This window comes from Anopheles arabiensis, chromosome 3 (genome assembly GCF_016920715.1).
Source record: "Anopheles arabiensis isolate DONGOLA chromosome 3, AaraD3, whole genome shotgun sequence".
NCBI classification, from domain to species: domain Eukaryota; kingdom Metazoa; phylum Arthropoda; class Insecta; order Diptera; family Culicidae; genus Anopheles; species Anopheles arabiensis.
The window spans coordinates 60,994,924-61,022,733 of NC_053518.1; the positions used below are offsets into that span (position 1 = coordinate 60,994,924).

The window sequence follows — 27,810 nt, forward strand, 5'->3', positions numbered from 1 at the left end:
GCGATCTCTCTATTTCTCTCTGTCTGCTAGTATTTGCTAGTAGAGGCGCTCTGGCCCTTGATGCGTTACCCCCGCATGCCCGCTTAAGCATGGCGTAGTAATATTTACGCTCTCCGTTCGCCCAAGAGACGCGTGCAGCTTGGGACCGAGTTCGAAACACTCGCCCGTGGGCCTTGGACTCGCGGTACGTTCGGATCCGATCGTCAGTTCGGCGCTAAATCTGGTCGCTCGCGGTCGTGTGCCGTGTTGTCTGTCGTGTGCTGCGCTCTTCTTGGGCGTACAGGGCGTGTGTTTCTGCTCTGCGCTACAGCTTTTCTGCTGACCGACGTGGATGTGGTGTAATTTTACGTCTTTTAAAAAAAGAAACGCACCACAAACCCGACCCGTAGTACCGGTGTATTTGTGCGAGTGAGTTGTATGTGTGTTGTGCCCGTTGGTGTACGCAAATGCCCCGTGTACGTGTGCACAGCGCCGTATTCGCGGGATGGTGTGGTTTGGTTTTTATTTTATTTTATTTTTTGTTTGCTGTTGGATACCATTTTCTGTCTGCAAGAGATTTTCTGCACCGATGGGTAAATGGTTTTACAAGCCAAGCTGGACAGTGCAAAGGGACGCGTGCGCATCGGTTGGGCCTGTGCCGTCCGGCCGTAATCAACCTGTCGATAGTCGATCATTTGCCGTTGACCTGTTGCTCAATTGTTTTTGGTTACTTTCGGCAAACAAAGATTGATTGTGCGTATGTGTTTGTTCGTCGGTGGGTGAAGGTCGCAGTGAAGTTTAAATGCTGAAACACAAACAAACGCCAAAAATTTGATTTTTGGTTGTTGATTTCTAGTTATAACAAAGCAACAGTGAACGGTAGTGTGCGATATTTTAAAGTGCAATGCTTCGAAAAAGTGAACATTTCATCAAACACGAACAAGTGCTATCATAAAACGGTAAAACAAGTGAATAAAAGTACCAGTACGGTGCCGGCTAATGCAACAGACACTACTGGGTGGTTTTAAAATTCATCCACACAATCGACCCACATGAAGAGAGTAGTGTGTGTGTGTGTGTGTGTGTGTGTTTTTTTTTTTCATTATTTCGTAAATTGCTATGTTCCCATTTTCCCGCGCACTGCGTGTCACTAGCTGTGACGGTGAAAAGTTTAACCTGTGAGAGTTACACGTACGCAGACTTGCACTTGCAATGGCCCGATCGCTATGATTAACCAACATTTGTCGTGCTCAGGTTTGCCTATTTCACTCATGCTTTTGCGTTCTTCCTTCTTCTCCTTTTCGGTTTAAATCTTTTCCACATAATGGTCTTATTTTAAGTTGTTTTTCTCTTTCTTTCATACCTGTTTGTTTTCACTCTCCCTCTCGATGTGTTTGTTAAATTTCTCTTTCCTCTCTCTCTCTGTCTTAACTCTGTTTTGGTTACCATTTCTTCATCACCGTTCGTGTATGTGCTTCCTTCCAGCATCCTACCACCCCGTAGCTTCATTCCAATCCCCTGGGCGGGAGGGGGGGGGGAGGGGTAAGCATTAGTTGCTCTCCTTCACGGTGATAGCGTAGGTAAATTTTCACTTGCAAGCACCGATCGCGCCTGAGCCAAGGTCCCAGAGCAAAACGTTTTGTTCGTTTTTAAACTCAACCCTCCGCCGCCCCCCAGAAAACGTTACAAACCGGGGTGCGTACCTTCACCACCGACCCTTGCAATCACCGAGTCGGCATACTAAACTTACCAGATTTCCTCCTTTCTCTTCCGATTTCGTGCCCGATCACGTATCACAACGGTACGGGCGGTTTATTTGTGGTACGGGGAGGTGGATCAGAGCTTGCCTATCTGTTTCTTTCTTTTCTTCTTTCTTGTTTCGTGCGTGCAAACAGTGATCGTGTGGCGATCACTACTAACACCATGGAGTGCTGAAATGGAAGACAAAAAAAGAGGCACCTAGCAACGACGGCACACCTTTCTCTCTCTATGAGTATCGAAAGGCAGGCGTACACTTCCTTACACTTCTTAAAAACGAATGAAACATGATCGCGCGAAGCAGGGCAGCGTACTATTCCATATAGTTGGACCCATCGGCAGCAAGCGGAAAGCTGCAGGTTAATCTCGGTATCCGTTGTGCAAAAAAACAGCCCCTCCGTAAGGTGTGCAAAAATAATTGTTTTGTTCAATTAAAAACACTTGCTCCCGCTTCCAGCTACAATGAGCAAATGGGTCGTTTTAATGTGTCGAATCGCTTAACCTACTGTGAAAGCTACGATCATGTGCTTCTTTTATTATTCACAATGTAGTACGCCAGCTAAACGTCAATCAAACCTCACCTCACTGTTGGGTGGGTGAGGAAGTCATCTAACAGCTGAATAGCTGGAACTGAAGATGAAAATTACACCGATTGCATAGTTGTGCTGGTCGATCTGAACGGTTTCCGTCTGAAACAAAAATCAGTTGTATGAATTGTGCAACTTCACCGTCGGTCGGAAATGTACGTTCGCAAAAGGGAATGATTTTTCAAATTGGTAATCGTCATCGAATATCCCCTTCTCCCGTCCCATTCCAGTGAACGATGAACAAAATCAACAAACATACAAATGCCGAACAATTATTTTCCTTCCGCGGTCTTCAACAGAGATCATAAAACAACGAAACGAAATGTGTTTTAAATTTGTCGACTCATAGCAGTTGCTCTTCTTCCACTTCTGCAAGCCTAATCTTCCTTGCTTGCTCAATCTCATTTGTATGTTTTTTTAAATCACTTCCTAATTCTTTACGAAAACAAATCATACAGCGATCATTTAGCGAAGCGGAACATAATATTTGTATTCACAGGGTTTTATGAAAAATTTGAGCTAATTTTAATCATGCGCCTTGATTAATCCATACTTTGAGCTCAGCTTAATGTCTAAAGTGCCAAGAAGAACATCTAACGTGAATAGTAGTGCTAGCCTTATAGAGGCAACACAAGCATTAAGATCGTCTTTCTGAATGTAGATCATCTTGTTCGAAGCTGAGAAATACATCCCTGGCGTGAAAAATGTGTTTCACAGCTTCAAAAACATACCTCAATTGTGCCTTTCTTTATTTTTTGTAATCATTTCTTTAAAACAGGTCAGTGGTTTTGTGTATTTATGAGAATTTTTTCTGACCAGCTTCCAATTCGTTTTGTTTCTAGTTAGCTGGGTTGAAAGACTTATATCGTTGCTACCTACCTAACGTTATCGTTCCATAAGCAAAATTTGTTCCATAGCAATAAGCAACCGTCCGATTTATTTGAAACTGTTGATACAAATGGTTTGGAAATGTAGACAGTCGGTTTATTTAAACTGAAAATATTACACAATATGCCATGGTCCATCGAGAGGGTTTTACTGGTAGAATATGTTTCTCATACTTGGTATTCATTATGAACTTACTGCAACTACAGAATCCTTTTGAATTTCCCGTAGTGTGCGATTAATGATTCTTCGCGTTCTCATTAAGCTACCCTTCCGGCAGATCTTGATAGGAGTCTGACTCACTGCCACAATCTGGCTAAAAATAAGTTTCAACTCTCCGATAGAAGCAGCTCCGTTTTTTTGTATTTTCTTCCAACTAACGCTGTTCTAGAGATAGGCTGGAGGATCGAACCACCTTATCGGCTAGCGATGCTCCAATCAACGATGTACGGTTTGGCTCCCCCAAGATGTACGGCACACAGTCGAGGATCGGCGATAAGAAAACATTCATATACAAACAAACAAATGCGAACTTTCGCACAAGCGTGACTTTTATTGCACGAATTCGTGCTCCGCGGTTGGGCGCCATGTTGCATCGTGCATGATAGTCTCCCGACCCAACGGCTTATCGGTTCCGCACTGACCTATGTGTTGCGTCTCTTAACTGCTTTTTAAAAACACACTAACCGCAATAGTTAGAATTAAAGCTGCTCAAAAGCAAAACAATGCCGCTGCATGTTTGACCCAGTGATACAGATTTGTTTCAATTATGGTCTAAATTCTTATGCCCAGACACTAGACTATCAGCGCGCCATTCAACAGGATCGTCTGTTCAAGCGCAATAACGTCGTCAACAGTGTTTTTTCTGTTTCATGGTATACGGATTTTTTCACACCTCGTACAAACTGTCGGAAGTAATTAGACTCTAATGACGTGACGTCTGATGCTCGTCGAGCGGAGATTCCGTTCGCAGTGGGATAAAAGTAGAGCAAAAAAGAAAGACACGATCGAGCATCTTCGCTGCGAGGGGTCCAGCTTTCGCAACATTGCATGAGAATGCGGTTCTTCGTTCATACAATGCAAGTGTTAGGGATAATAACCGTAGAATGGTATATTTTTTATTGCAACCAACTGACAATCAATCTTTGAAGAAGCTAATCAAAAATATGAATCGCAAAATGAACTACAAAAAAAAAAATAAGCGAACGGTCAAAGTCGTCTGCCACTGTGATGATTATTCCCTGCTTTAGAGGACACACACACACACACGCTAGGGTGTAAAAAGATCCCTTCCTTCATACGCCCCTCTGGGCGCTGTACGTGATCGAACCTCATTGCAACAGCACGCGGCTCTAGTGTAAACGCACACCGAAGGGGACAACATGCCGGCACCGTCGCCTAATGCGTTTGCGTTGGGACAGCAATCTGAAACCGACTGGCCAAGCGAACCGGTTGATTCGCCAGCCAAATCGGGTGCGTATACCTTCTCCTGCGATAGACGTACCGCGTGGACTGGGTCGCCGAATCGATGCTATTTTTACGAAATCCGCAGACCGACCGTGTCCGTGGTTTACCGGTTGCGCGTGGTTAGTGTGCGCAATCTCGGCGTCGCACCGCATGCGGCCGGTTTTGCATTGCTTCCCGCACCACCGAAAGGTGGGATTGCAGTGCCTGCAGTATCACGCCTGTGTCCGTACGATCTCTTTATACCCCTATCGCGGCCTCTCAGCAAGCAGCTCTGGGTGGCCGGTTTCATGTTTTTCTTTTACACTTTCTTGCGCTTGTCGGTAGATTTCATGATCAACACAGAGCAAATAAAACAAAAAAATAACGTGAAGAGAGCAATAATCGTGAGATTTTGTTACTCATTCCATTAAAAGAAACATTGCCCGGTGGTTGAGCGAACAGGCCAGTGTTTACACGATCGGGGTAATTTTATAAACAAATATTTACTTTTAACGACTTTTTTCCCACATTCGACCAGCATGATGCACGTTTTGTGCTTGTTTGAAATGGGTCTGAATGAAGGGCAATAAAACACCTGTTGATAGGTTAACAGGCGATGTTGAAGGATGGCACAATAATAATTCAAAAGCTATCGATGCAATTCCATTATAATTTGGGAAAATAGTTTTACATTGCTGTGTTCAGGTATTCCAAGGAAGAGTTATTTTCTGCAATTGATACTAAGATATTAGGAGTATACATCCTACGGATTGATACTAACATTATGGATACGACTCCAAATAAGTATCATTATGTACGATCACTACCTAGCAATCAGTCAACAAGCGTTATATTGTATATTCATTCCATCGTTGTACGTCAGTTACGGGAAAACTAATTGAGGAACAAAAATTTGCGCCACACTTCCGGCATATGGTTCAGCCTATAGAGTAGTCGACAACAAAGTTCCACGTTTCCAGAACGGGTAATGGGTGGAAAATATTGCGCCCCTGCGAACGGGAAATCTCTCCCGCAAATCTCTCGGCTACCGGTCGGGAAGACAATCTGATGTACTCACAATCGGCATGAGAATATCGGGGTGAGGCATTTTTCTTCGTGTGTCGCACGCGGCACTGTACCGACACCGTGGGAGACAGCGTAACAGAACCGACACCGTACGTGTGAGGTGTCGGTAGATCTGTTTAAACATTTGTGTTTGATTTTCTCAGCTGAAATATCATTGGAATAAAAATTCTCCAACACTAGAATGAAACTCTGGCAAGACATGCAGAATTATCATCACCAAGCAAGTATATGTTGCATACCGAAATGCGATGGTTTTACTCAGATCATCCAGAGGGCTAGATGGAATCATTCTACCAGCCACCAATCTATGGCATCCCGGTGTACTCGTGTGTGTTGTTGTTGTGACGCGATTGAATGTCGATGCTAATCGTGACTTCCGGCTGCTGTCCAGTTTGATAACAGCTATTACAAACCATACCCCTATCGTCACAAAAAACGATGCACTTCACGTTGAAACGAACGAATCACGCAAACTTGGCCCTATCGCAGCAAGTAACAGCATCGAACCTGGAATCATGGTGACTTGAGAGCATTTTACTCGATAGCGCATACACGGGTGTCTCTATTGGAGTACGACAGTTGAATAACCAAACAGTAACAATCCGACGGTGGCTGCAGTCAGTCAGTGCAGTTGTCTAACCGGGAAGTACTATATTGCGCTTAAGCATCTATTTGGGTTCGAATGGGCATAGTGGCTAGGCTAAGCTAACAATGGCAATAAACCACACGGACACTTGTGTGTGCTGAAGAAGCTGCGTTTCAAATTTGCCGCCGTTTTTGCATAACATTACCCACAAGTAGCACACCCCAGTGACGACCCATTTTTTATGCACCTTTACAAACCGCTGGTCAAGTCCCGTTTTCGACATCCTGTCCCAGACGCTGAAATGTCTTGTGGGAGGTCTTATGGGGGTCCGGGTAATGTCTATCAGGTCACGTATTGAATCCATGCGTTGTCCGTCTACCGGGTCACAGTCGTGTTCTGAAAGATTTATACCATACCGTGTTAACGTCTTGTTTGGTGCAATAATAACACTTTATTGGTAGCTTCTGCACAAACATTGTTTTTGTAAAGTTATTTGTGTAAACTATACACTTAAATTCTAGCTCGTACGATCGTCTGCACAAATAATGGCTAGCTTCTGGTGACATCCGGCCCTTTTTTGGGTTGTGCAGAGAAGTTTACCCAAGCATAACCAACATTTCAGCAAGGTTACCGACCGGTACGTGCTGTGGGGCTTGAGCCAAACACTGGTGCTGTTTTGGACGTGCCCTTAACCAAAACCACGCAATGCTTGCCAGCTTTTGCTGGCTTGTGGTTAATGCTAGGCTGGTGTTATAGAAGCTTCCCGCTTGAAGAGGTAAGCCTCTAACACAGTCCTCTTTTTTATGCGTAAAATACATAGCTAACATTACGTTACCTTTCATAACCATGGAACAAGAGGTAGTAAATTATTCCTCGGTATGATATTGAGTGATGAAGAGCAACATAAATGGATCGTAAAAATAATAAAAGCAAGCAGTTTGCAGCTGATTTACGAACCTTCCAAAAAGCAGGAAGTGTGTGTCAAACGCAAGAGTTTAGCTTAAGAATCGGATTATATGTCCGTTAGCAAAGTGTAGAAGATTGAATCACACTAAACGAGCCTTCCGAAAAAGAGACCTTGCATTCCAAAAGTTAAGCAAACTCATTGTTTAAAGACTTAACCAAATGAAGCATTAACAGCTTCCGAAAAAAAGCTATGAATCATCGTTTTTATCATCTATGTAAAGGTCACTGCCAACACAAACGAAACCAAATTCAAGAATTATCAAAAGCCTCTTAAAAAGTCGTTGAATTATTTGCGTTTGTTTGCTCAAACAATACGTGTACGCAGTGGCAGTGAAGCATTTGCCTGCTCACGATGCAATCATTGGAGAAGGTTCTGACGATCACTTGTAATCGTTGCTGCTACGTCCTATTCGTGATCCACCGATCACAACTAAAGTGGTTTGAAAAGACTCGACACAACTCTATCGACACCGGTTGCTTGAATAATGTTGTTGTGGATGGAAAAATTGTAATGATAATCGATTCCAGAAATTGTAAAGCTTCCTCGTCACCATTCGGCGAAGGCAGTTGGAAGGAATCGATGCACCATTCGCAAACCCTTGGCCATCTCAGCGTTCTGGAGGTGTGGAAGTAAAACACTCGGCTAGTCGTCATCGCGACGCAAGAATCATACGAGAATAAATCACACCTTTTCTTTATAAATGAAGGCGAATACTGAGGTATTCTCTCTGGTTGACAAACTCAAGCTGAATCAATGCGAAACGGGAAACAAGCCACCGAAACGATCGCACCGGGCGTTAAGCGACTGTTTGACGTAAAACTAGCATCAGCATTCCGCAGTAGAAATCAACACTCGAAATCGAAAGCATCTTTAGCTCCGCTTCTACCACACCATCCATCTCGATCTAATGCCGATGGGGTGCTTCTCAAACGGGTTCCTTAATCGAGCCGCCACTGCGGTGAAGGAAACCGGTTCGTCGCTTCCGAAACGAAATGGTACTGTTGAAATCGTAAGAATGTGCAAAGAAAAAAAGGGGGTAGCATGTGTAACGCACACAAAACATAGCGTTGCGTATTTTCCTGATGTGTATTCTTTGCCTTCCCGGCGCAGACAGGCAGCCGTTTGACTCACAAATTATTCGATAATCTTCACTGACCTTGAACCGTGCCGGAAAACGGCCCAAAACTAGACTCTTCGAGCAGTTGGTTGAGTGGGATCTTCAGTGGTGCAAAACGAAGGCTTTTATTACCGGTTACAAGCTGTTGGGTTGCTGATTTTTCAATAACAACTCATGCCACAAATGGTCAATGACTACACGAAAAAAAAGCACACTCACACTCCGGCGTCACCGGGAATGGGCAGCTGCGCCTAGTCCACTCCCTCAAGCAAACGACGACGATCCTTCTTGCCCACTCGTGAACGCAATCGTTAATAAGATTGTAAATAAGGAGTACGTCAATGCAACAGCAACCTCATCTACCGATACATTGCATGTTAGCAAACCGGTTTTTTGTCATCGATTTCGGTCGTCAAGTTCATCCATCCATCACGCCTGGTTGCGGTGGCTGCGTACGTGTGTAGCTCGATCTGCACTTGCACTGCTGCCTCGCGTATTATCGGATCAATTAGGCGAAGATTAATTGGACGCTGATGAGGAGCGCGTAGTTAGTGCACGCCCCCTACACTGACCATTATCCAATGCGTCCCGACGATCTAGATCCGGTGCGGGGCAACAAAGATCGCATGATTCATAGCAAATCACTCGATTGACCTACTGTCTGCTGTTCTGAAATGCTGAGTGTGCGTATTTCCACAATCCACGTGCATATAACAAGCTCTGCCCAGTTTCCTACATTCCCAAACGTGTAACCTCTTATCGTCAAGATGCTGCCGGGAATGCTTAATAAACTTTATTTGCGTAATAAATGTTATTTGCATGAGGATGGCTTGTTTCTGTTTTCTACTGCCAGTCCCTCTAACTAGCTCACCCAACTTTACATCGTACGACTTCAACACTTTGCCTTGCCACTTCGGTGCCTCTATGCAAATGATTCGATCAGCAATTAGCGTCTCGGAATTGCAATGACACTGTGGGTGCATTTTTTCACCCAACGCCCTACTACAATCGTTTAAAATGGAAATTAGTCAGGTGTTTACGTTTTCGTCTTCGTATGTGCGTTTTTTTGTTTTGTTTTGTTTTTTGAGGAACTTGACCGAATTGACCGACGTTGTTTGATGATGTTGAAGTATCCTCACCTACCTCGCAAAACGATACGAACGAAGCCAACCCTCAAAGACCTTAGCAATCGATTAAACGATACCATGGGCAAAAGCTTTATTTCGGCCTTGACTTAGGTCATTTGCCTTCCAGCCGGGAACGACCACATGGGGTAATGCGAAGCATCTCCACTTGGGGTAAAGCTAACGTGAACGATTTGTTCATTAAATCGGTGCATGGAAATGGTTTTGTAGGCTTATGCTCACCAGAAACACCATTACTCATCGATCGTGTGACCGAAACACTTAGATACAACAAACTGCATACAAGGCATCTCTTTGTTTTTCCCCTCCGTTTCTGGCTCAGGGAAGACCCCATGATGACGTACCTGGGGTGCTTATGTTACATTTTCGAGCCCAACACCATGTAGATGGGAATGGTTTGTTGAAAATTTCCTTCCCTCGATTTGTTTGGACGGTTTTGTAGAACAATTATGATTCATGATACGATCATTGCTAAGTAAAAGCGCTGAATTTCCAATAAATAGAATCTTTATTTAATAGAAATCGTTCATTTATCCAGCAACCAGCACACCGAACAGCAACGCACACCAGTTGGTAGAGACAAACATCTAAGCTCAGCCCTAGTCCGACCAAAGAAAACTTAACTTAACACCCTACGCCCCATCCGGGATCGGTATCTCTCTTCCGCATTTCTTCTAACTCACCCTGTGCGCACTGTGTTGCATGCCGTTTCGTAATCCGCTAAACGATCCATCACTGTGTTGCACATCATTAGCCGGCCTAAACTAAGTACCTATCCTAACGTGTCAAACGCCATATCACCCGTTCGTGAGCCTCTCACTCGGCTAGAAACGGGAAAGACATTTGGTGAATTGGTTCCCGCAGTGTAATTATCAAAACGCAAACGCACATTTCGTCCATTTTCGCCGAGTGCCGGCCACCTATTAGTGAATTACATTAAGTGAGCGCTAATTACGTTAAGCAGCATGGGATCGTAGACGATGATCCAGCATCCATCACCCAATGCCCGGATCGGATGGAGAGAAAGGGTTTTGTTTTTGTTTTCTATTGTTTTTCATTTCCTCTCCACCACGTTGGTACATCCGCAGCCGAGCCATAGCTTTGGCGATTGTGCAACGTCAAATCGTTTTGTTTTAATTATTGTTGTTTTCGTTTTCGTGCAGAGCTTCGTAATAGTAGCAGCTTCCAAATTTGTGTAAAACTAGTGATCCGATCATCTTCAATGGACTTTTTTTAGGTTGTACGTTAACGTAGCTCCCAATACATAAATCGTGTGTGTTATTGTGTATGCATTTTAAACCGTACTTCAGTGCATTTGTTCCACTTTACGACAAGGTGTGTTCCGGGTTAGGTCCATTGGCATAACCTTCACCATCAGCAGACCAAAGGTGTTTTTGTGCTAAACGGTGCCAACCAGTGGGACATGCTCATTAAATAAGTGAAAAATAAAGCTTACCCCATTCCTGGAAAAAAAGTGCATCGCAAACGTGTGTGTGTGCGTGTGTCTCTAATTGTGCCGCACGTGAAAACGTAACCGTAGGCAGTAAAAGAAAGTGCGAAACACAATTACAACTTTCAATGCTCAGTGCCGCCGGTAGTATAAAAGGGCATCTGAGTACGGTATCCGAATGAGGAGGGGAGTAAAAGTGACTATCAGCGAATAGAAATAAAGCAAAACTACTGTACAAGCACGTTAAAAAAGTGAAAATATTGCAAGCCTCCCGACAACATAAGGCGATAGTAATCATAGTAATCCGTTTCTTGGCAGCATGACCCGGTGCAGAAGATAAGTTGTGAACGGTTACCAAAACATAACCAACAACGATACAAGTTGTCAAATATTTGCTTGTTGTGTTTGCTGCGTGGTGTGAAGAAGTAACGCACGACTAACGCCCATCTGGTGGCGCATCTGCGGGTGAAAGTTCAAGGTTTGCCGCATTTGACATCGCCAGAAGAACAGTTCACTACGGGAGCGGTAACATGAAATTGTCCAGGCATGCCGACAGCATGCAAATACGGGCACTGCTTAAAAAAGACTATCTCGTCCGGATACGACAGCCAGTAAGTATTTCGTTGTATAGTTAAACTTGAAAAGAAGTATAATTTAAACTTTAAAAAATCATTTGCAGTCAAATGCCATTCATTAAGATTGTTAGATTCATAACCGGATTATAAAAAGTAAATACTGTATTTGTAGGTCAATTGTCATTGGTTCAGCTGGTTTAATATGTATGACATTTCCTCGCTTCGATCAGTTGCACATTTTTTTACCAATGTTCCTATTCCGCATACACCACATCCGGTGCGTACGCGCTGGCAGCGCAGTATGCGTAACGACATTCGTTCTACGTACTTTGATAAGCGCAATACGTTAAACAACACTTTCTATCTCATCTTTCATCGGTTCAATGTTCATCATTGCTGCAAATGATCGTTGGTATGGTGTTTCGCGATCGTAAAAAACACAAGTTGAGCAAAAAAACTTCATGCATGACCAAATTATGGTATTTGTCTGCGCACTATGCTGCAGAAGAGAAAGAGGAAAGGAATGAATCACGATGATGATAACGCTTAGAATGACATTTTTGTAATCTATCATTTATGAGTGATCGTTATCTATAATGGTCGATAAAGTTATTTTTTCTCATTTTATAAACTAATAATGTTAATCGCACGATTCAGTATGATTGATAATGAGTATAAGAATACTTTAATATAATAAGCAAAAAATTACACACATTTTTATTGCTCTTTTTGTAATTATCGTAGAAAAATGCCGGAAGTACCGGAAGCAATTCAGCAATGTTGTTACGGTTTAAAACCATTTTGTTTATAATTAAAAAAGAGTTTTTAAGTGGATTATAAAATAAATCGTCAGTGAAAATCATCAGAAAGTTCTTTCTAAAACAAAATAACTGATTTGACTTTAAACTTCCTCAAATATTAGGACGAGGGTATGTGAACTTCGATATGTTCTTGTAAGATCTTACAATCTATTATTTGTGTACTTATACAAATAAATTTGATCTTAGATATTGCGTGATAATGATCGGTTATGTCTCGTGGTACAGTCGTTAACTCGCACGACTTAATAACATTTCCGTCGTGCGCCCCATCCCCAAATGGACCCTGCCCCCCTACGTAGGACTGATTATTCTGATAATCAATAAGTTACTGAAAGCCAAGCCCCACTAGTCGTACAGACAGGCATTGACCAACAATGGATGGTAGTGCCGAAGAAGAACATCTGACATGTCTAATTATCTATTAATAATGAGAAGACTCGGATGGATTATACATACAAATGTTTAACCCATGTTTTATGTATGTCTAGGATCGATCGTCCATTGAATTTTACTAAAGTTAGTCGACCAGTTAGTTTCTACATCTTTCCAATAATTAAAATAGTTTTTAATTTTATCTTTTTCTTTATTTAATTTTTCTGCAGTTTTAACACAATAAAATGTTTATAAATATTCTGGCATGGTAACATTTGGTATGAGTAGGTGGTTACATTAGTTGTGTGTATTGTTACAAGCAACTGATGTTTTCATAACCGTATCTGCAATTATATTGATAAATATGCCAATTTTAATAAAAAATTAAAACAAAAATAATTAAACAATTAAGAAACGGGGCTATTTTGGGCTGTTCTTCTTGCATAAATTTGTTCAGAAAAGTTGGCAAGGGTTCAATATCTTAAAATCCCAGTTAGAATAGTTGTTGTTTTATTTTATTTTTTTAAATTACGAACGCATTGGCCACATTCGCTTCGTGAAGTCAAACTTAAATCTATTTTTTATTGATAAAATAGCGTTAAATCATATCTTAATAACTATTATACTTCTTTGTCAACAATGTCTAGCTTGCAGTTACTATATTTCTCGCATACTTGATCAATTTAATGACATACTTCGTTATTTTAATTTTTAAATTTTCAATTAAAAAAAGGGGATTTGGTTTACATTTAAACGATGGTCTGATTGTTTGAAGAGTCACTTATATTTTTATTTAACACTGGCAGCATAACAAATATTGCACAATATAAAATAAAACAAATTTTCTAATCTTCAACGTATCTATACATTCAGCCATTAACACAAATATGGTTTCCTTTTGTCAACTTTCAGTGGATGACAATCATTCAGTATGTGTGGCCGTGCATGATATTTGCCGCTCTCTACATACTGAGAAATAGATTCCAAGCGGTGGAGATCAACGACTGCCAGTTCCCGACCCGTAACCTACAGGCGAACGGTATCTTGCCGTTCTTCCAGTCCTACATCTGCACGTTTGAGAACGAGTGCCAGGATGCGAAAAGTTATGCCGAAACGGAAGAATTCAACGATGCGCCAGTAACACCCGTAGTTAACATCGTCCAGATCATCCTGGATAATGCCGCACTGTACGATGCGATCGTAAAATTACCAATCGAACGGAACTTTATCGCCAGTGTTACCGCGATCGTATCGCATGCAAAATTTAAAGAAATTGAGCGTACGTTTCATTGACACACGTGAGCCGTTATTTTGTGTAAATCGTTTAGTTTTATCGATATCGCAAACCTTACTCATCCTTTCCGACAGGCAATGGCGATCGGTTGGTGAAGATGCTACCCGAGATACGCAAAAAGGTGGGTGATCAATTTGACATACTGCAGCTTTTTTCGGACGATCAGACGTTTTCAAAGTCGGGCAACATTTTGTGCGGTCGGCCATTCCCGCGCAGTGATAATATTCGATTCGTGGACAACATTCTCTACACGCCGGACTACGCAGGCCCGGACAAGGATGAGCTGGCAGTGATGCCGACGCCTTACTGCAAGCAGTTATACCTGGACGTAACAAACACTAACAATGGCAAGATTACCTGGCGCTTTTTGAAACCGATCCTGCAGGGAAAGGTTTTGTACGGGCCGGCAAACGAGCGGAATGACGAAATTATGAAACTGGTAAGCGAATAATGAACGTTGCGCATTGCTGCAAACCAGTAGCAAAGTTTATCTATTCATACCTTTCTTATAGGCCAATCAAACATTTGCTGACATGGGTAGGTTGAGGGAGTTTTTCCGTGCCCTTGATACCACCTTGCAGTTGCTGCGAACCGACGAAGAAGTACGCGAGAGCTTTCAAAGTTTGATCAATTTAGCAAAGAGTCCGCTGATAAAGATGTTCGTCGGAGGTAATGTGAACATTGAGCTGATCGAGGATATGCTGAGTGGTATTTTGTACGATAACGAAGTTGCCAAAGCGGTGAACACAATTGCCAATATTTTTGATTGTTTTTCGGCCGACCGGTTCATCCCCGTGTCGGATGAGCAAACGCTAGAAGATCGTGCTTTCGAGCTGAACCGCAAAAAGTTATTCTTCGCGGGTGTATATTTTGAAAATGGTACGACTGCAAACGAAATCACGTACAAAATTCGCATGCGCACGGACGATACACCGGTGACGGTTGAGAATCGGAATCGCTTCTGGTTCCCGGGACCGGAGGCAAGCTTTGAACTGGACATGCGGTATCATCGAGGTTTCATACAGATACAGCACGCGGTGGATATGGGCATTATAAGGCAGGCGAAAAAGGAAATGTTTAACAAACAATCGAAGGAAAAATCCGAAGATAGTTCACCCTTTGGAGGCGAGCTGGAATTGACTGATGACTTCAGTCAGGAGGACGATCTTGACACTGAGGATAAAAGCGTCGAAGTGAAGGATAGTGATGAAGAGGTGGAGGAAACCACCGCTACTCCTGCTTCTGTTTCAGAAACTACGACCGAGAACCTATCGTCGCTTTATGGAGATCTAAGCAAACGATTGAACGTGTCTCAGGATGTACTGGATCGCTTCGGTGGCGGAAGCAACAGTAGTGCGCTTGAAGATTTTCTAGATTTCAAAGACGACGATGAAGAAGGCTCTAGTTCCGAAACGTCTGCCACAACCACTGCTGTGCCTGTACTTAGCAGACAGAAGCGACAGTCGTTTCTTGACCTGTTCTTTGGCGGTGGTAGCAAAAAGTCCACCAATGAATTGGAGTATAAGGTTGCGAATGAAAAGTTCTACACGAAGCAATTCCCTTACCCAAAGTACACCAAAGATGAGTAAGTAATGTGATTGTGAAAAAAATGTATGAATGAGATTTTACATAATGTATTCCTTGTTTTAGCTTTAAAAAGGGCCTATATCTTGCCCAGGCCATTCAGATGGCATACTTCATAGCGTTGATCGTACATGTTGCTTCATCGGTGCGGCAAAAGATCTGGATGAAGGAGAGCGGCAATTCGATGCTGATGCGGTCAATGGGTCTTAAATCTGGTTCGGAAACTGTTTCTTGGGTGATCACTACGTTCATCGAAATTAGTATCGTTTTCTTGATTGGTCTCGCCATTCTCTACGGTGGAGGCCTTCTAGTACACTCCAATCAACTGTTCCTATTCTGTTACTTGGTGCTGTTTGGCGTGTGCTTGATCGGATTCTGGTAAGCTATCAGGAAGGACGTGGTGTTCAATTTCATTGTTTTGACATTTCTTACATTTCGTGATCATCGTGTACGCCTTCTTTCCAGCTACATGTGCTCGATGTTCTTCAACTCTGCTAGCATTGGATCGGTGTCGACTGTGATACTCTTCCTGATAACATTCCTTCCGTACATCATTATCATCGCACTGGGGGCAACGCTTTCCTCAGCGGCAAAGTTCGTCGCAAATCTTTCCTTTTCGACTGCTTTCTGTTACGCCTGGCGTCACGTGATCCGAATGGAGCTTCAACATCGCGGAGCGAATTTCTCCAGCGCCTTCCGAGGGGCGATAGCGGAGAATGATCTCAAGTTTGGCATTCTAATGATTTTACTCGACGCCGTGATCTACTTTACCATAGGCTATCTTTATCAGTGTTTTAAGAAAGGTACGTAATGCAATGTAATCAAATAAAACCTTGGGCGATTTACTGACCGTTGCTAACCGACTGTACTACTATCGATTCAGATGAAACCACATTCCATACGGTAAAGCGTATCAAACTGGACAAGAGCATCGGGGCCGAACTGCGCAACGTGGACGTCGCGTATGAAAAGGGGGGCAAGAAGGTGTTGAGTGACGTTTCCATCACATTCCGTCGCGATGAAGTGACCTGCCTGCTCGGACGGAACGGTGCCGGCAAAAGCACAATCATGTAATAATACCCCACTGTCTGTCCCGTAGTCAACAAGCGATACAAGTGATACATTTATTTTGTATTTTTTCCACAGAAAACTGCTTACAGGGCAGGTACGACCCATTGAAGGAGACGTCCACTTACCGCTGGATTACGATTTCATCTCCGGCATAAGGAACAATGCGGAGAAAATTGGACTATGTCCCCAAAACGATGTGCTCATACCGAATCTTACCGCTAAGGAGCACCTGCAGCTGTACGCACGTATCAAACTGACCCGTGGTTTCGATACAGAGGTCTCACGGACGCTGGAAAATCTGAAGATGGGACCTTACCAGCACTATCGAGCGTCGGATCTATCCGGTGGCTTCAAGCGACGACTGTGCATTGCAATCGCATTCCTAGGCTCTCCAAATCTGGTTATTTTGGATGAACCATGCAGCAGCGTGGATACGAAAGCGCGCAAGTACATCTGGGAGTTAATACAGACGCTGCGCAAGGACCGTGCCGTTATACTTGCTACGCATCATCTAGACGAGGCAGAATGTTTGAGCGATAAGATCGTTATGCTGGAAAACGTTAGTTTTATACAGCGAATGAATGCAGGATAAAACATTTATTTAAAATCTATTTTCAGGGAAAAGCAATATTGGAACAATCGCAAGAAGAGTTGAAGAAACGATTTACCAATACGATTTATTTAAGCATCTTTTTGAAACATCAGACAGATGTTGATCGCACCGTAATGATTGCACAACTCAGTAAAATGCTGGACGGTACTGTTGATTTGCGATATGACATGAGTGCTACGCTTAATCAACTCAACTTCAAGATCACTTCATCCACCAACGACAGTCAGGTGTTAAAGTGAGTGTGAGCAAATGAATATCATAAGATTTAAACACTAATGGTTGTTTGTTTTTCCTATTTGCGTTTGCTTGCAGCATTGAACCACTACTGGAACATATGGCACAGCTGAAATCACAAAAACAGATCGATTCATTCGAAATTCGCAACGAAAACTTGCTCAATATCTTCAGCACAGTCAATGCTAGCGATCCAACACCTGCCGATCCTATGCTGCAAAATGGAAATGGTACCTCCGCAACGCACATTCCAAACGGTTTCCATGGGCCAAAAACGAACGACTCTAAGCTGAGCACTATGTCCATTATGTGGACGCTGTTTTGCAAACGGATGCGCCATTTCATGCGCAATTATCGACTGCTGGTGTGTTTGCTTGTGCTGCCAACTATCTTTGAAATAATCGCGATGGGTTTTATGACGATCCGTCCACCTGGGGAACACGATCTTATGGTGAATTTTTCCACCGCACTCTATCCACGATCAGCCGAATTCTACACCAATGCAACCGATGGTGACGAGTACCGGGACGCGATTGTATCGGATGTTCTTGCCCATTGTACGGATGAGTACTGTAGCATATTCAACTCTTCGTATGAAGCTTACCGATGGGTTCTTTCTACCACTGATGATTACACGGAACGTCGGTACGGTGGCATCACGATCAATAAGGAGAAGAATATCGTTTGGTATAACAACAAGGGCTACCATTCGATGCCAACCTGGCTGAACATGTTGGATACAGCGGTTTTGAGAGCGGAATTGAACGATTCGAGCTACACAATCCGCACCATTAATCATCCATTAAAGATCGAGGAAGATGAATTATCCGTATCTTCGATGTGAGTGATGGTTGTGCGTAAACGCTCGGCAAGAGAATGTTCTTATTTAATTACCTTTTTTGCATTCTACACACAGGCTGCAGCAAATAGCCGATGCGGGAATTTCGCTGATCATACTGTTGGCCTTCAGCTTGGTCGTTGCCGGTGCGTCTGTGTACATAGTGAACGAACGGATACGCGGAGAGAAGCTACAGCAGCGCTTGGCCGGCGTAAACGTCTTCACCTATTGGAGCGTAACATACATCTGGGATGCTATGGTACGTTGCAAACAGAACGCCAGTTGGTCGATTAATCTTACGACAAAACTCATTTAATGATGAACTACTTTCCAGATCTTCCTTATCGCTCTTGCATTGGCCATGATCGTGTTCAAGGTGTTTGCGATACCGGCCTACGTAGCACGTGAGCAGCTCGAGGGCATCTGTCTGCTACTAGTGTTCTACGGCTTTGCAACCATTCCGGCAGTTCATCTGTTTGAGAAGCTATTCACTGACGCAAGTTTTGCAAATATGTCGATATTTTGCTTGAATGTCATTACGGCCCTGGGGACACTGACGATCATCATTCTCTTCGATATCCTCGGCGACAGTGATGAGTCGGAAAGAATACGCAATGCTCTGAATCGAGCTTTTCTCGTGCTACCACAGCATGCCCTCTCGGATGGATTAATTGAATTGTCTAAAAACTATATCACGGCAGAGATCTTCAAGCGCTACTACATTGATTCGTACAAATCGCCCGTATATAGTACTCTCCTTCATCCGCATCTTATTGCCCTGGCGGTAATGGGATTCATCTTCATGCTGCTGAACATTGCGATCGAGTACAAAGTGGTACAGCGAATCTATAACCGGATCGTAGGTACATCTCAACCGAAGGTTCATGACATCAACGGGATGGATACGCCTGATTACAGCACAGTGATAAGCCGCGTGGAGGGAAAGAAAAAGTCCATCACGGCTGATCAAATCCTGTCGGTGGACAATCTACGGAAGAGATATCGTGGATGTGGCGGTGGTGGAGGTGGTGCCAAGGGTCTCGAAGTAGTCAAGGACGTATCCTTCAAGCTGCGTTACGGCGAGTGCTTCGGTTTGCTGGGCACGAATGGTGCCGGCAAGTCTACTATCTTTGCAATTCTTTCTGGAGAGTTGCTTCCATCCGGTGGTAGTTTTACGTTTTACAGTACTGTAAGTATTACTGCGGAAGTATTGTTTAGAGTATGTTCTACAGAAATCACTTTACTATATTCTAGCACGGACCATCGTACTGTCCTCAGAATAACTTCCTCGATCCACTGCTCACCGTAGAAGAGGTGATTGTGTTCTACGGCAAGCTGCGTAACATCGAATCGATCGACAAGTTGATAATGGAAACGCTTAAAGAGTACCATCTGGAGGCGTATCGTAAAGTGTTGGTTAAGAATCTGAGCGGTGGAAATCGCCGAAAACTGTGCGTAGCCGTGTCTTGCTTCGGTCAGTCGGAAATTATCCTAATGGATGAGCCGACAAGTGATCTAGATCCGGTTACACGCTCCATCGTCTACAGTACGATCGAGCGATTAAACGCCCAGAACCGGTCGATTCTGCTCACTTCGCACAGTATCTCAGAAATCGATCGGATATGCCAACGAATAGCGATCCTGAAGGATGGTGAGCTGCTCACCGTCGATACACCGGATCGCCTGAAGGAACGCTTCGGACACAGCTATCAGATAACGCTCTATCTGGAGCGTCTTCGGGAGGTGGACTTTTTAAGAGTAAGTCTGCATGTACAAACAGACAGAAAAGCATGATGCTTAAAATTGTGTTTCCCTCCTTACTCGTTTAACAGGTCATCAAACGCGAATTCAATGTAACGCGGGATATTATTTTGCACAAGAATTCCGTCCAGTTTGTTTGCCAGATCTATCCGGAGGGTGGGTCGCAGCGGGAAGAGAATGGAAAACCGTACAAAAACGGTCACGTCACTATCATGCTGGATGATACGGGTAGCTTGGTAGTAGCACCTGGTACTTCCACACCCGCAACAGGCACGGCCAGTGAACTGTTCCTCAAGCTGCAGCGCTTTGCTCAGGCAAACAAGCTGCGATATACGATTTCACGATGTCAGATGGATCAGGTAAGTGGATTAGGGACTGGTTTCATGTTTTATTTGAATGTGTTCAGCGTGCTCAAGCTTTCCTGTTTTTGTTTCATCTATTTCAGGTATTCGAAAATGTCCTGCAAAATCACGAGGAAGACCATGCTAATCCAGGCTTCGACGACAGTTAGGGAGGAATGGTTTAGGTTTTTTTTCTGTAATATATAGATACTGGTAGGATTAAAATTGGAAATGAGAATAAAACGAAGAAAACAGTGAGCTAAAAGCTGCTTTTTGAAATTATCGATTTTGATTTATTCATAATTATCATCAAACATTTTGCCTAACATTACTGTGTATTGTTAAATGGGCAAATGGACGTACATTTGATAAATTTCGTATGTCTGTGACTGAACGTCATTTAAAACATCCGGCACGTCATATGCTCCATAAGTTTCTCTCACACAATCTGTGACGTCAATGAAAACGATGACGAAAGCATCATAACACTGCTCTTGATACCGCCCATGCAATAACCCTTGATTTTATGAGCTCACGCTTTAGAGACCATTTTACGTAACGGTTGAAAACGGATTCGCTAGTTCATTGACCCTACGTCTTGTGCATTACAAAGTCGAGGGAAGTAATAAAACCAAATACCGGTTGGAAGATTTTTTCCCCACACAAAATGCTTCATCGGCCCATAAAAGCAACGAATTGTTGAAAGCTTTTATTTTTTCAACCCTCTAGATAGGTCCCCGGAGGGCTGGAATTCAAACTCCGAGCAATATCGTCTAGTAGTGTTCCTGGGATAATATGCAAGCGAGTGAAGCAGAAAGTAGGTCATTGGAGCTTTTTTAAACAATCTCACTCATCGGCATTCTTTTGCGAGAGTCTTATTTTCACATATTGTGTCCCCTCTCACAGCATCTCTTCGTGAGAAAACAGGGGAAAAAACCTTTCGTGTGAGATGAAGTTCGTAACATCTCACTGGGCAGATAGTCGCGAGGCGCTTTCTACAGGTGTTGTGTTATTCTTGTTAGCAAGTCAAGATGCACACACGTACACTTATATAAAATGAGTACATACTTGATGAGTGGTATACGTCGGTTGAATTTATTTGTAGCCTCTTCAAACTACACTACGATTAAGGGAGCACGCGGGGTGGTAAGGTACGCACAGTCCCTTGGTCTAGCTATATACATCGCCACGTGTCTGTTATTATAGTCACGGTGCATGAGAAATGATGAAAAAATGGGCGTACGCGAAAAAAAAAGGTTAAATAAATAAGCCAAAATTCCACGGTTATCCACCGGCGTAGTCCCAGACAACAAAGAACACTTACAGGATCCGGATCCGGTCCGTTGAGCCCTGATCTACGCCACCCCGAATGAAGTTTCGTCTGGTCGGTGTCCTGGTGAAATGGGTCACGACTGGTTCAGCGAGGACGAGGAATGGAGAACGGTAGAGAAAAATGAGTTTAATCTTGGGTCGCAGGTATGAATAAACGAGTTTACAGCATGTTGAGTGATGTGATGGTTTTGATAAGTTCGTTTTTCATTGTTATTGTTTTTTAAATGATTCCAGATGTATCGATTTGATTATATGCAATGAATTGAATTGGATTTTATTGTAGAGTATGAATATAATTATACTCAAACTACTCAAATGCTTCAATCATGAACGCAATCATTATGTTTCCATTTCTTTCAGCTTTAATTTCATTACTTTTATCAAAACGGTTTTACTATTTTTTGGTTAAACGGTGAGACGAATTAAAAACAGTACAATAAACAGTGATAATTTTTGCCAATTCCCTTCTTGCATTTGTTTTTTTTATTGCTAGTAAGTCGTATTCTTTTATAATATTTCCCCGAATAACGAGAATAATGCGTTCAAAAATCTTTTGTGGAACTCAGGCTTTTACGTATAGCACGTTTTTAAGCCAAAAATAGTTGAAAAATAGTTTTTTCTTTAGTATTAAATGTAATATTTTTATGCGCTCAACTCTTTACTGAACTCAATCATCACCATAGAAAATTCGGTTAGATATGTCTGTTTATCAATTTTAGTGAAATTTTAGCAGAAAGACATTTTATTTTACATTTGACAATTTTTGAAGAATATTAAACCGATTTATTTATTTATTTATTTATTTATTGAAGATAATTGCGTGGCGCGCGCAGGGGCCTTTGCAAAATTAAAATAAAGTAATACTTAAAATAACCTTACTTGCTATATATTTGAAAACAGACATGAACATTTAAACGTGGCAACTGTAATGTTGAAGTCAAAAAAGCAGTAGAACTTATTGAAAGCTTTACACATTGAAATAATTGGATCATGAGCTCCTCTGGAAGTACGGGCCCGGTCTATTTTGATCAGAAAATTTCGAGGACACATTTGACACATGACCGGTTAAAATTAAAATTTGCATAACTCCATTGTTGCGTAGTTTAACTCCACGTACTTGCCGAGCCTTAATGTTCCAAAAATCTTTCAACTGACTACTCACAGGGAAAAGGGTACGTAAATTATCCTACGCTGTTTTAACCTTTACCTCGCTCAACACAAAACATCGTAGTGCCGACGGTCATCGTATGTTTTCCGAGAGCATTGAAAACCGATTGCACAACACGACCCGAAACAGGCGAAACGCCAGCGAGGTAAAACACAACAACGGCAAACCTGCGAAAGAAAATGGTAATGTTTAGTCAGAACAGAGGATTTACACGTTTTCGTTTATTTTCTGCAGGCTTCAGACACCCTGTTTCACCTGCCACCCTTCAACCAGTATATCAGTAAACCATCCTTCGTCTGGGTGGTGGAGTGCATTGGACCGAACCAAAAAAGAAACCAAACCATCTGCTTCAGCAACCTCAAGCGCAGAAGTCGGGATAAATCCACCTAACACAACCATACTACGATATGAAAAAGCGATTATTTTGTTTCACTGTATCACCTTTTGATTATACAGAATCGAGTAAGGAGTACCATCTAATGCGCATGTGATGTGTTGAATCGCACCGTTTATTAAATGGTGTAACCAGTTCCTTTGATCTTTTCCCAATAGCTTTTCCCTCGCGTCATCACCAATGGCAACCGCAAAGATTTTCCTTAACACGACTTGTTTTTTTGTTTTTGTTGCGCAACCATCTCGAACAAGGTACCATGTTGGAGTGTTCCAGATGTTATTTGTTCGTCATTCTTTCTATGTGCTCCCAAAGAGGATCCTGACAACTTTTAAGATTGTTCCCACTAACCGAGCGGCTTATGCTGGGTGTAGCAAGGAGAGGAATTGTAAAACCACCCGTCTAGACGATCCAAATAAGTACACTAAGGAAAAACAAGCAGTCCTTGCCATAGAGATGTCCTTGCGTCCATGGAGCGTGGGCTGTGAAAAATAGTAAAAGAAGAAACCAAACCAAAACGCCGTTGGCAAATCCAGAAGACCGTAATTTGTTGTTGCCTGGTGCAAATGTAAATAACTTTCTTATGTATTTCAAAGACACGGTTGCAGACAAAGGCAGGGCACCGGGTCCAATCTCTTGGAACCGCAACACAGTCTGCGGAAGTTCGTGGAAATTATTTGTTAACAGTTGCTTTTACACGTGGAGGTTGCAATGCTCGGTTTTGCGACTATTGTTTGCGCAATTTGTTTCGTTTATTGAAATGGGTTTTCTCCTCTTACCGTACCGTTTTGCTACAAACGGTTTATTATTTGCAGTTGCTATTGCTTTTTCGGATGCAGACTTTCCGCAAACAATTTTATCAACCATTCCCTACCCAAAGCGTCAACCTTGCATTCATATATCCTCAGGGTAAAGTACACGGGATAGTCAGAACACCCTTTAAAGTTTTATTATATTCCTCTCCAAGCTCACGAACGTTGATCAGGAACCGGAAAGGTTCACTGAACGGCATAACGCTGTCGGTGCAAAATGAAGGATGTAGAGAATTTTCGGGAGTTTCTTGCTCCCGGGACTGCACCATATTCTTAATGGAAATTCATGTCTACAGTCAACTTTTGCTATAGCAATTACAAGGCGTTAGAGCGGAGAGTTAATATGGATATTAAATGCAAATCAATCGTTTTCTCATGACGAAAACATATCCAAGTGCAGTGTGAAACTGGATTAGTACGCGTTATAAAAATATCACCATCATCTTAACACAGCAGAGTGGCGCAGTGGAAGCGTGCTGGGCCCATAACCCAGAGGTCCGTAGATCGAAACTACGCTCTGCTATAAAAAGAGAGAGCAGTATTTTCCGATAAAAGCTTTTTTTAAATACTCGAAAACTCGAAAGCGGCTTCTTTTTACATTTTCTACGATTATGTGTTAGACATGTTCAGAATTTCAAATCTTGTACAAAAGCTGAATAATTAATCATCATAAACACATCCCACCCAAACTCAAACACACATAAAAACTTTGCAGGAACTCTAAGCCAAATGCTTTGCACATCAACAGCAGCAGGAACGCCGTCAAAACAGCAACAGGAGTGCAAACAGAAAGCTACGGAAACAAACTTTCTGTTTATTGAACTTGAACAATTTCTCATATAAATTTTTACCACATACTTGCAAGCGGAAGCAACCAGGCAAGGTTGGAAAAATCGTATAACTTGCTCACCATGTCTATGTCTGTATACTGTGATGAAAATGTTCAATTGAGTGCAAAGAGTAGCGGGTGAAAAGTAAAACAAAAAGTAAATCCCTTAAAGTTGGCTAAAGCTAGCATTGTAATGCTACGGCACGGTGTCGTTCGAATTTCTCCCACTTCTGTTTAAGCACAATCATATGGAAAAGGATGCCCGGTTGGATGTCAAAAATTCAATATTAGCTACGGAATGCGTCTCTGGTTGGTGATGTCAATCACCAGCGCGTTTTCCTACACGGTAAGTTACGGGTGAGCGGGAGAATATTTATGGCAAAACTAAGTAAAATATTGATTTTATCAAATTTAGCAAAAAAATATTGAAATTATTATTAAGCTATAAAAAATATGTTGCTGAACAGAAATACTTAAACAAATCCATTCATAAATATAATTTCATTTCGGTTCAGGAAAAACAAATAACTAAAGCAAACGGAACAAATACTCACAAACATTAAATCACGTTCCTCGTTCACGTTCTCGAACCTTTTGATCACATTCATCGATGCTGTATGTGACGCATAAATTGAAAGGCTTTTCACGGTGCTTGGCGTTCGAGCTTGGCAAAATGGACGAAATTTTCCGACCGATTCACAGCAGCACATCATTCATCTCGTACCACCACCACCAACGTGGCATAATCATTCCTATTCCGTTCGACTTTTCCGTAATTCATAACTGCAAGCAGCATCAATTCAATGTGCCCACCTCCTCCAGCCTGCCGGTGGATGGATGCAGTAAGGTCATATGATAAATCGGAGCATATTTTATGCAAATGCGTCCGTTTTCATGTTGCGATGCTGTTTGCAGAAGGGATCACACAACAAACACCACCAAATTGCACGGTCTTTATGGGTGACCTTTAGGAAGTGATTACCGAGCGAAAGTTTGCATGGGGTTTCGAAACTGTTTAAATTATCTTAACTCATCCGTGCATCATCAAAAGTCAAATTTTGTCCACGACCTAGAAGCTGACTAACGAAATCCCTCTTCATCATCGATCAAAGGCACGAGATGGGATGGATTTTCTTCATTGTCTTTCTTTTACCTTTCCTTTCTGTGCGCTTCTTGTGTGTGTGTCAGTGTGATGTTGCAATCAGGACCTTCGCAACCCATTTTCATGTACTGTTACCATCCTTAGCATCATTACTGCTGGCGTGGGTGAAATAAGGGCACGCTTTTGTGCTCACCATCCTGACAAGACTAACTTTCCAGACGACGCGGTCGTGTGATTTACTCTATCGTCTCTGCCAAACGTTTAATTTAATTTACTCCACTCAGATATCTTCGCGCCCGTACCGCACAACCCTTTGCCCGGGTTGAGCCATTCTTAAATGGCGTTGAAGTGGAACTATGAACTCGTGTAACCTTTTTTTTTTTTATTTTTCCTTTAACACCCAGGCAAGATGAGCACCGCGACCAGGGCCAATGCAGACGCCACAGAATGGTTCATTGAGCAATCTGTGCCGTCTGGATGGACTGCGTATGTGTGCGTGTGTATGGACCCGCTCGGTGGACACGGTTCAACTTTTGCGCTGAGCACGTCCTGCCACAACTTTCTGCAACGTGAGGGACAGTGTCGTTGTCGAAGCGTCGGGAGTATGTAAATATATAGTTCTGTTATTTTGTGTTTTAACACGGTGCATACATGAACCGTGCACATAGATGGAATAAAACCAATTGATCTGTACTTTTCCAGTGTACTTTACTTTTTCAGTTTGCTTAAGTATGCTAAAACGCTCAAAAGTTTGATTTGAATTTGGTTTGATTTAATGGGGTTCGCAGCTCAAATGTAGTTTCCGAAAAGATGTTTGATGTTTGAAAAGTGCATTATACTTGATTTTGTTTTTCACCGCAGGGAATGACTTTTTTCAAACTATGCTTGTGTTACAAATCGTGAGTAAGTTAAACAGAAAAATAGTGTCGTTTTTTTTAAGTATTTACATTGAGCCTTATTTACTCTTATAATACACATACTACTTTCTGTATGCCGAAAACTGTACAAACTAGCTAAATTAAAAGGAATTAAGTGAAATGAAAAACAACACAAGCACCACTCAACTCATTCAAACTGTCCAACATTCCAAAGCATGTCAGCATAATACCAGAATCATCAACACTTCAAACAGACATAACTTCCACCTGAACGCGCTCCGGTGTTAACAGTCTATCGGCACCCACAACATCAGTTGCAGCTGCAATTGCATGCACTTACACCGCTCACTGTGAACAAGGAGCCCCGGCAAAACGTATATGGAGCGGTGACATTATCTTTCCTCAAAAGGTAAGGCATCACCACAGCAGTGTGTTGGAGTTGTCCACCACAACTTCCACCGCTGCTCAACGCTTTGGAAAATGGTACAGTGATCCACAAATGGTCGTAAAACGGCGCTCGCTTATGCGCTCAATAGCGAGTAAGTTGCACCGGGTGAGAATGCAGTTTTTGCTATCAGACGGAAGGTCAGGGACGAACCTGGAAAAGGGGAAGAATGAGGACGACAGCATCCGCGCACGTGTCGACTATAGAGTTTTTCCTCGAGGGATGAACGAAGAGATAGGAACAGGGGTTTTTAGTTCACTCTTGCTCTCTCTTTTAAATACATACAAATACACACACACACTTGTTCGCTTAGTATTTTTCTCACCATGATGATGGTTTGTTC

At 42.5% G+C, this 27,810-nt stretch overlaps 1 protein-coding gene and 1 non-coding gene across 6 annotated transcripts; both read left to right on the forward strand.

Annotated features, from left to right (window-relative positions):
* Nucleotides 1-195: 195 nt before the first annotated feature.
* LOC120900131 (retinal-specific phospholipid-transporting ATPase ABCA4) lies at nucleotides 196-20,789 on the forward strand. 5 transcript variants are annotated; one of them, XM_040306748.1, is made up of 16 exons: nucleotides 196-415; nucleotides 10,720-11,617; nucleotides 13,687-14,053; nucleotides 14,143-14,507; nucleotides 14,581-15,653; nucleotides 15,719-16,030; nucleotides 16,118-16,455; nucleotides 16,536-16,722; nucleotides 16,799-17,282; nucleotides 17,342-17,571; nucleotides 17,649-18,410; nucleotides 18,487-18,667; nucleotides 18,743-19,597; nucleotides 19,663-20,166; nucleotides 20,241-20,528; nucleotides 20,615-20,789. In XM_040306748.1, the coding sequence occupies exons 2-16, from the start codon at nucleotides 11,537-11,539 to the stop codon at nucleotides 20,678-20,680; spliced, it is 6,093 nt and encodes a 2,030-aa protein (XP_040162682.1). In that variant the 5' UTR covers nucleotides 196-415; nucleotides 10,720-11,536; the 3' UTR covers nucleotides 20,681-20,789. The 5 variants fall into 5 exon arrangements, with proteins under 5 accessions (XP_040162682.1, XP_040162681.1, XP_040162683.1 ...); XM_040306747.1 differs by having other exon boundaries at nucleotides 196-408; XM_040306749.1 differs by having other exon boundaries at nucleotides 196-408; nucleotides 10,794-11,617.
* A 3,875-nt stretch (nucleotides 20,790-24,664) lies between these two features.
* On the forward strand, nucleotides 24,665-24,736 carry Trnam-cau. The gene has a single exon. It is a non-coding gene; the product is annotated as a tRNA-Met (tRNA).
* The last annotated feature ends 3,074 nt before the right edge of the window (nucleotides 24,737-27,810 follow it).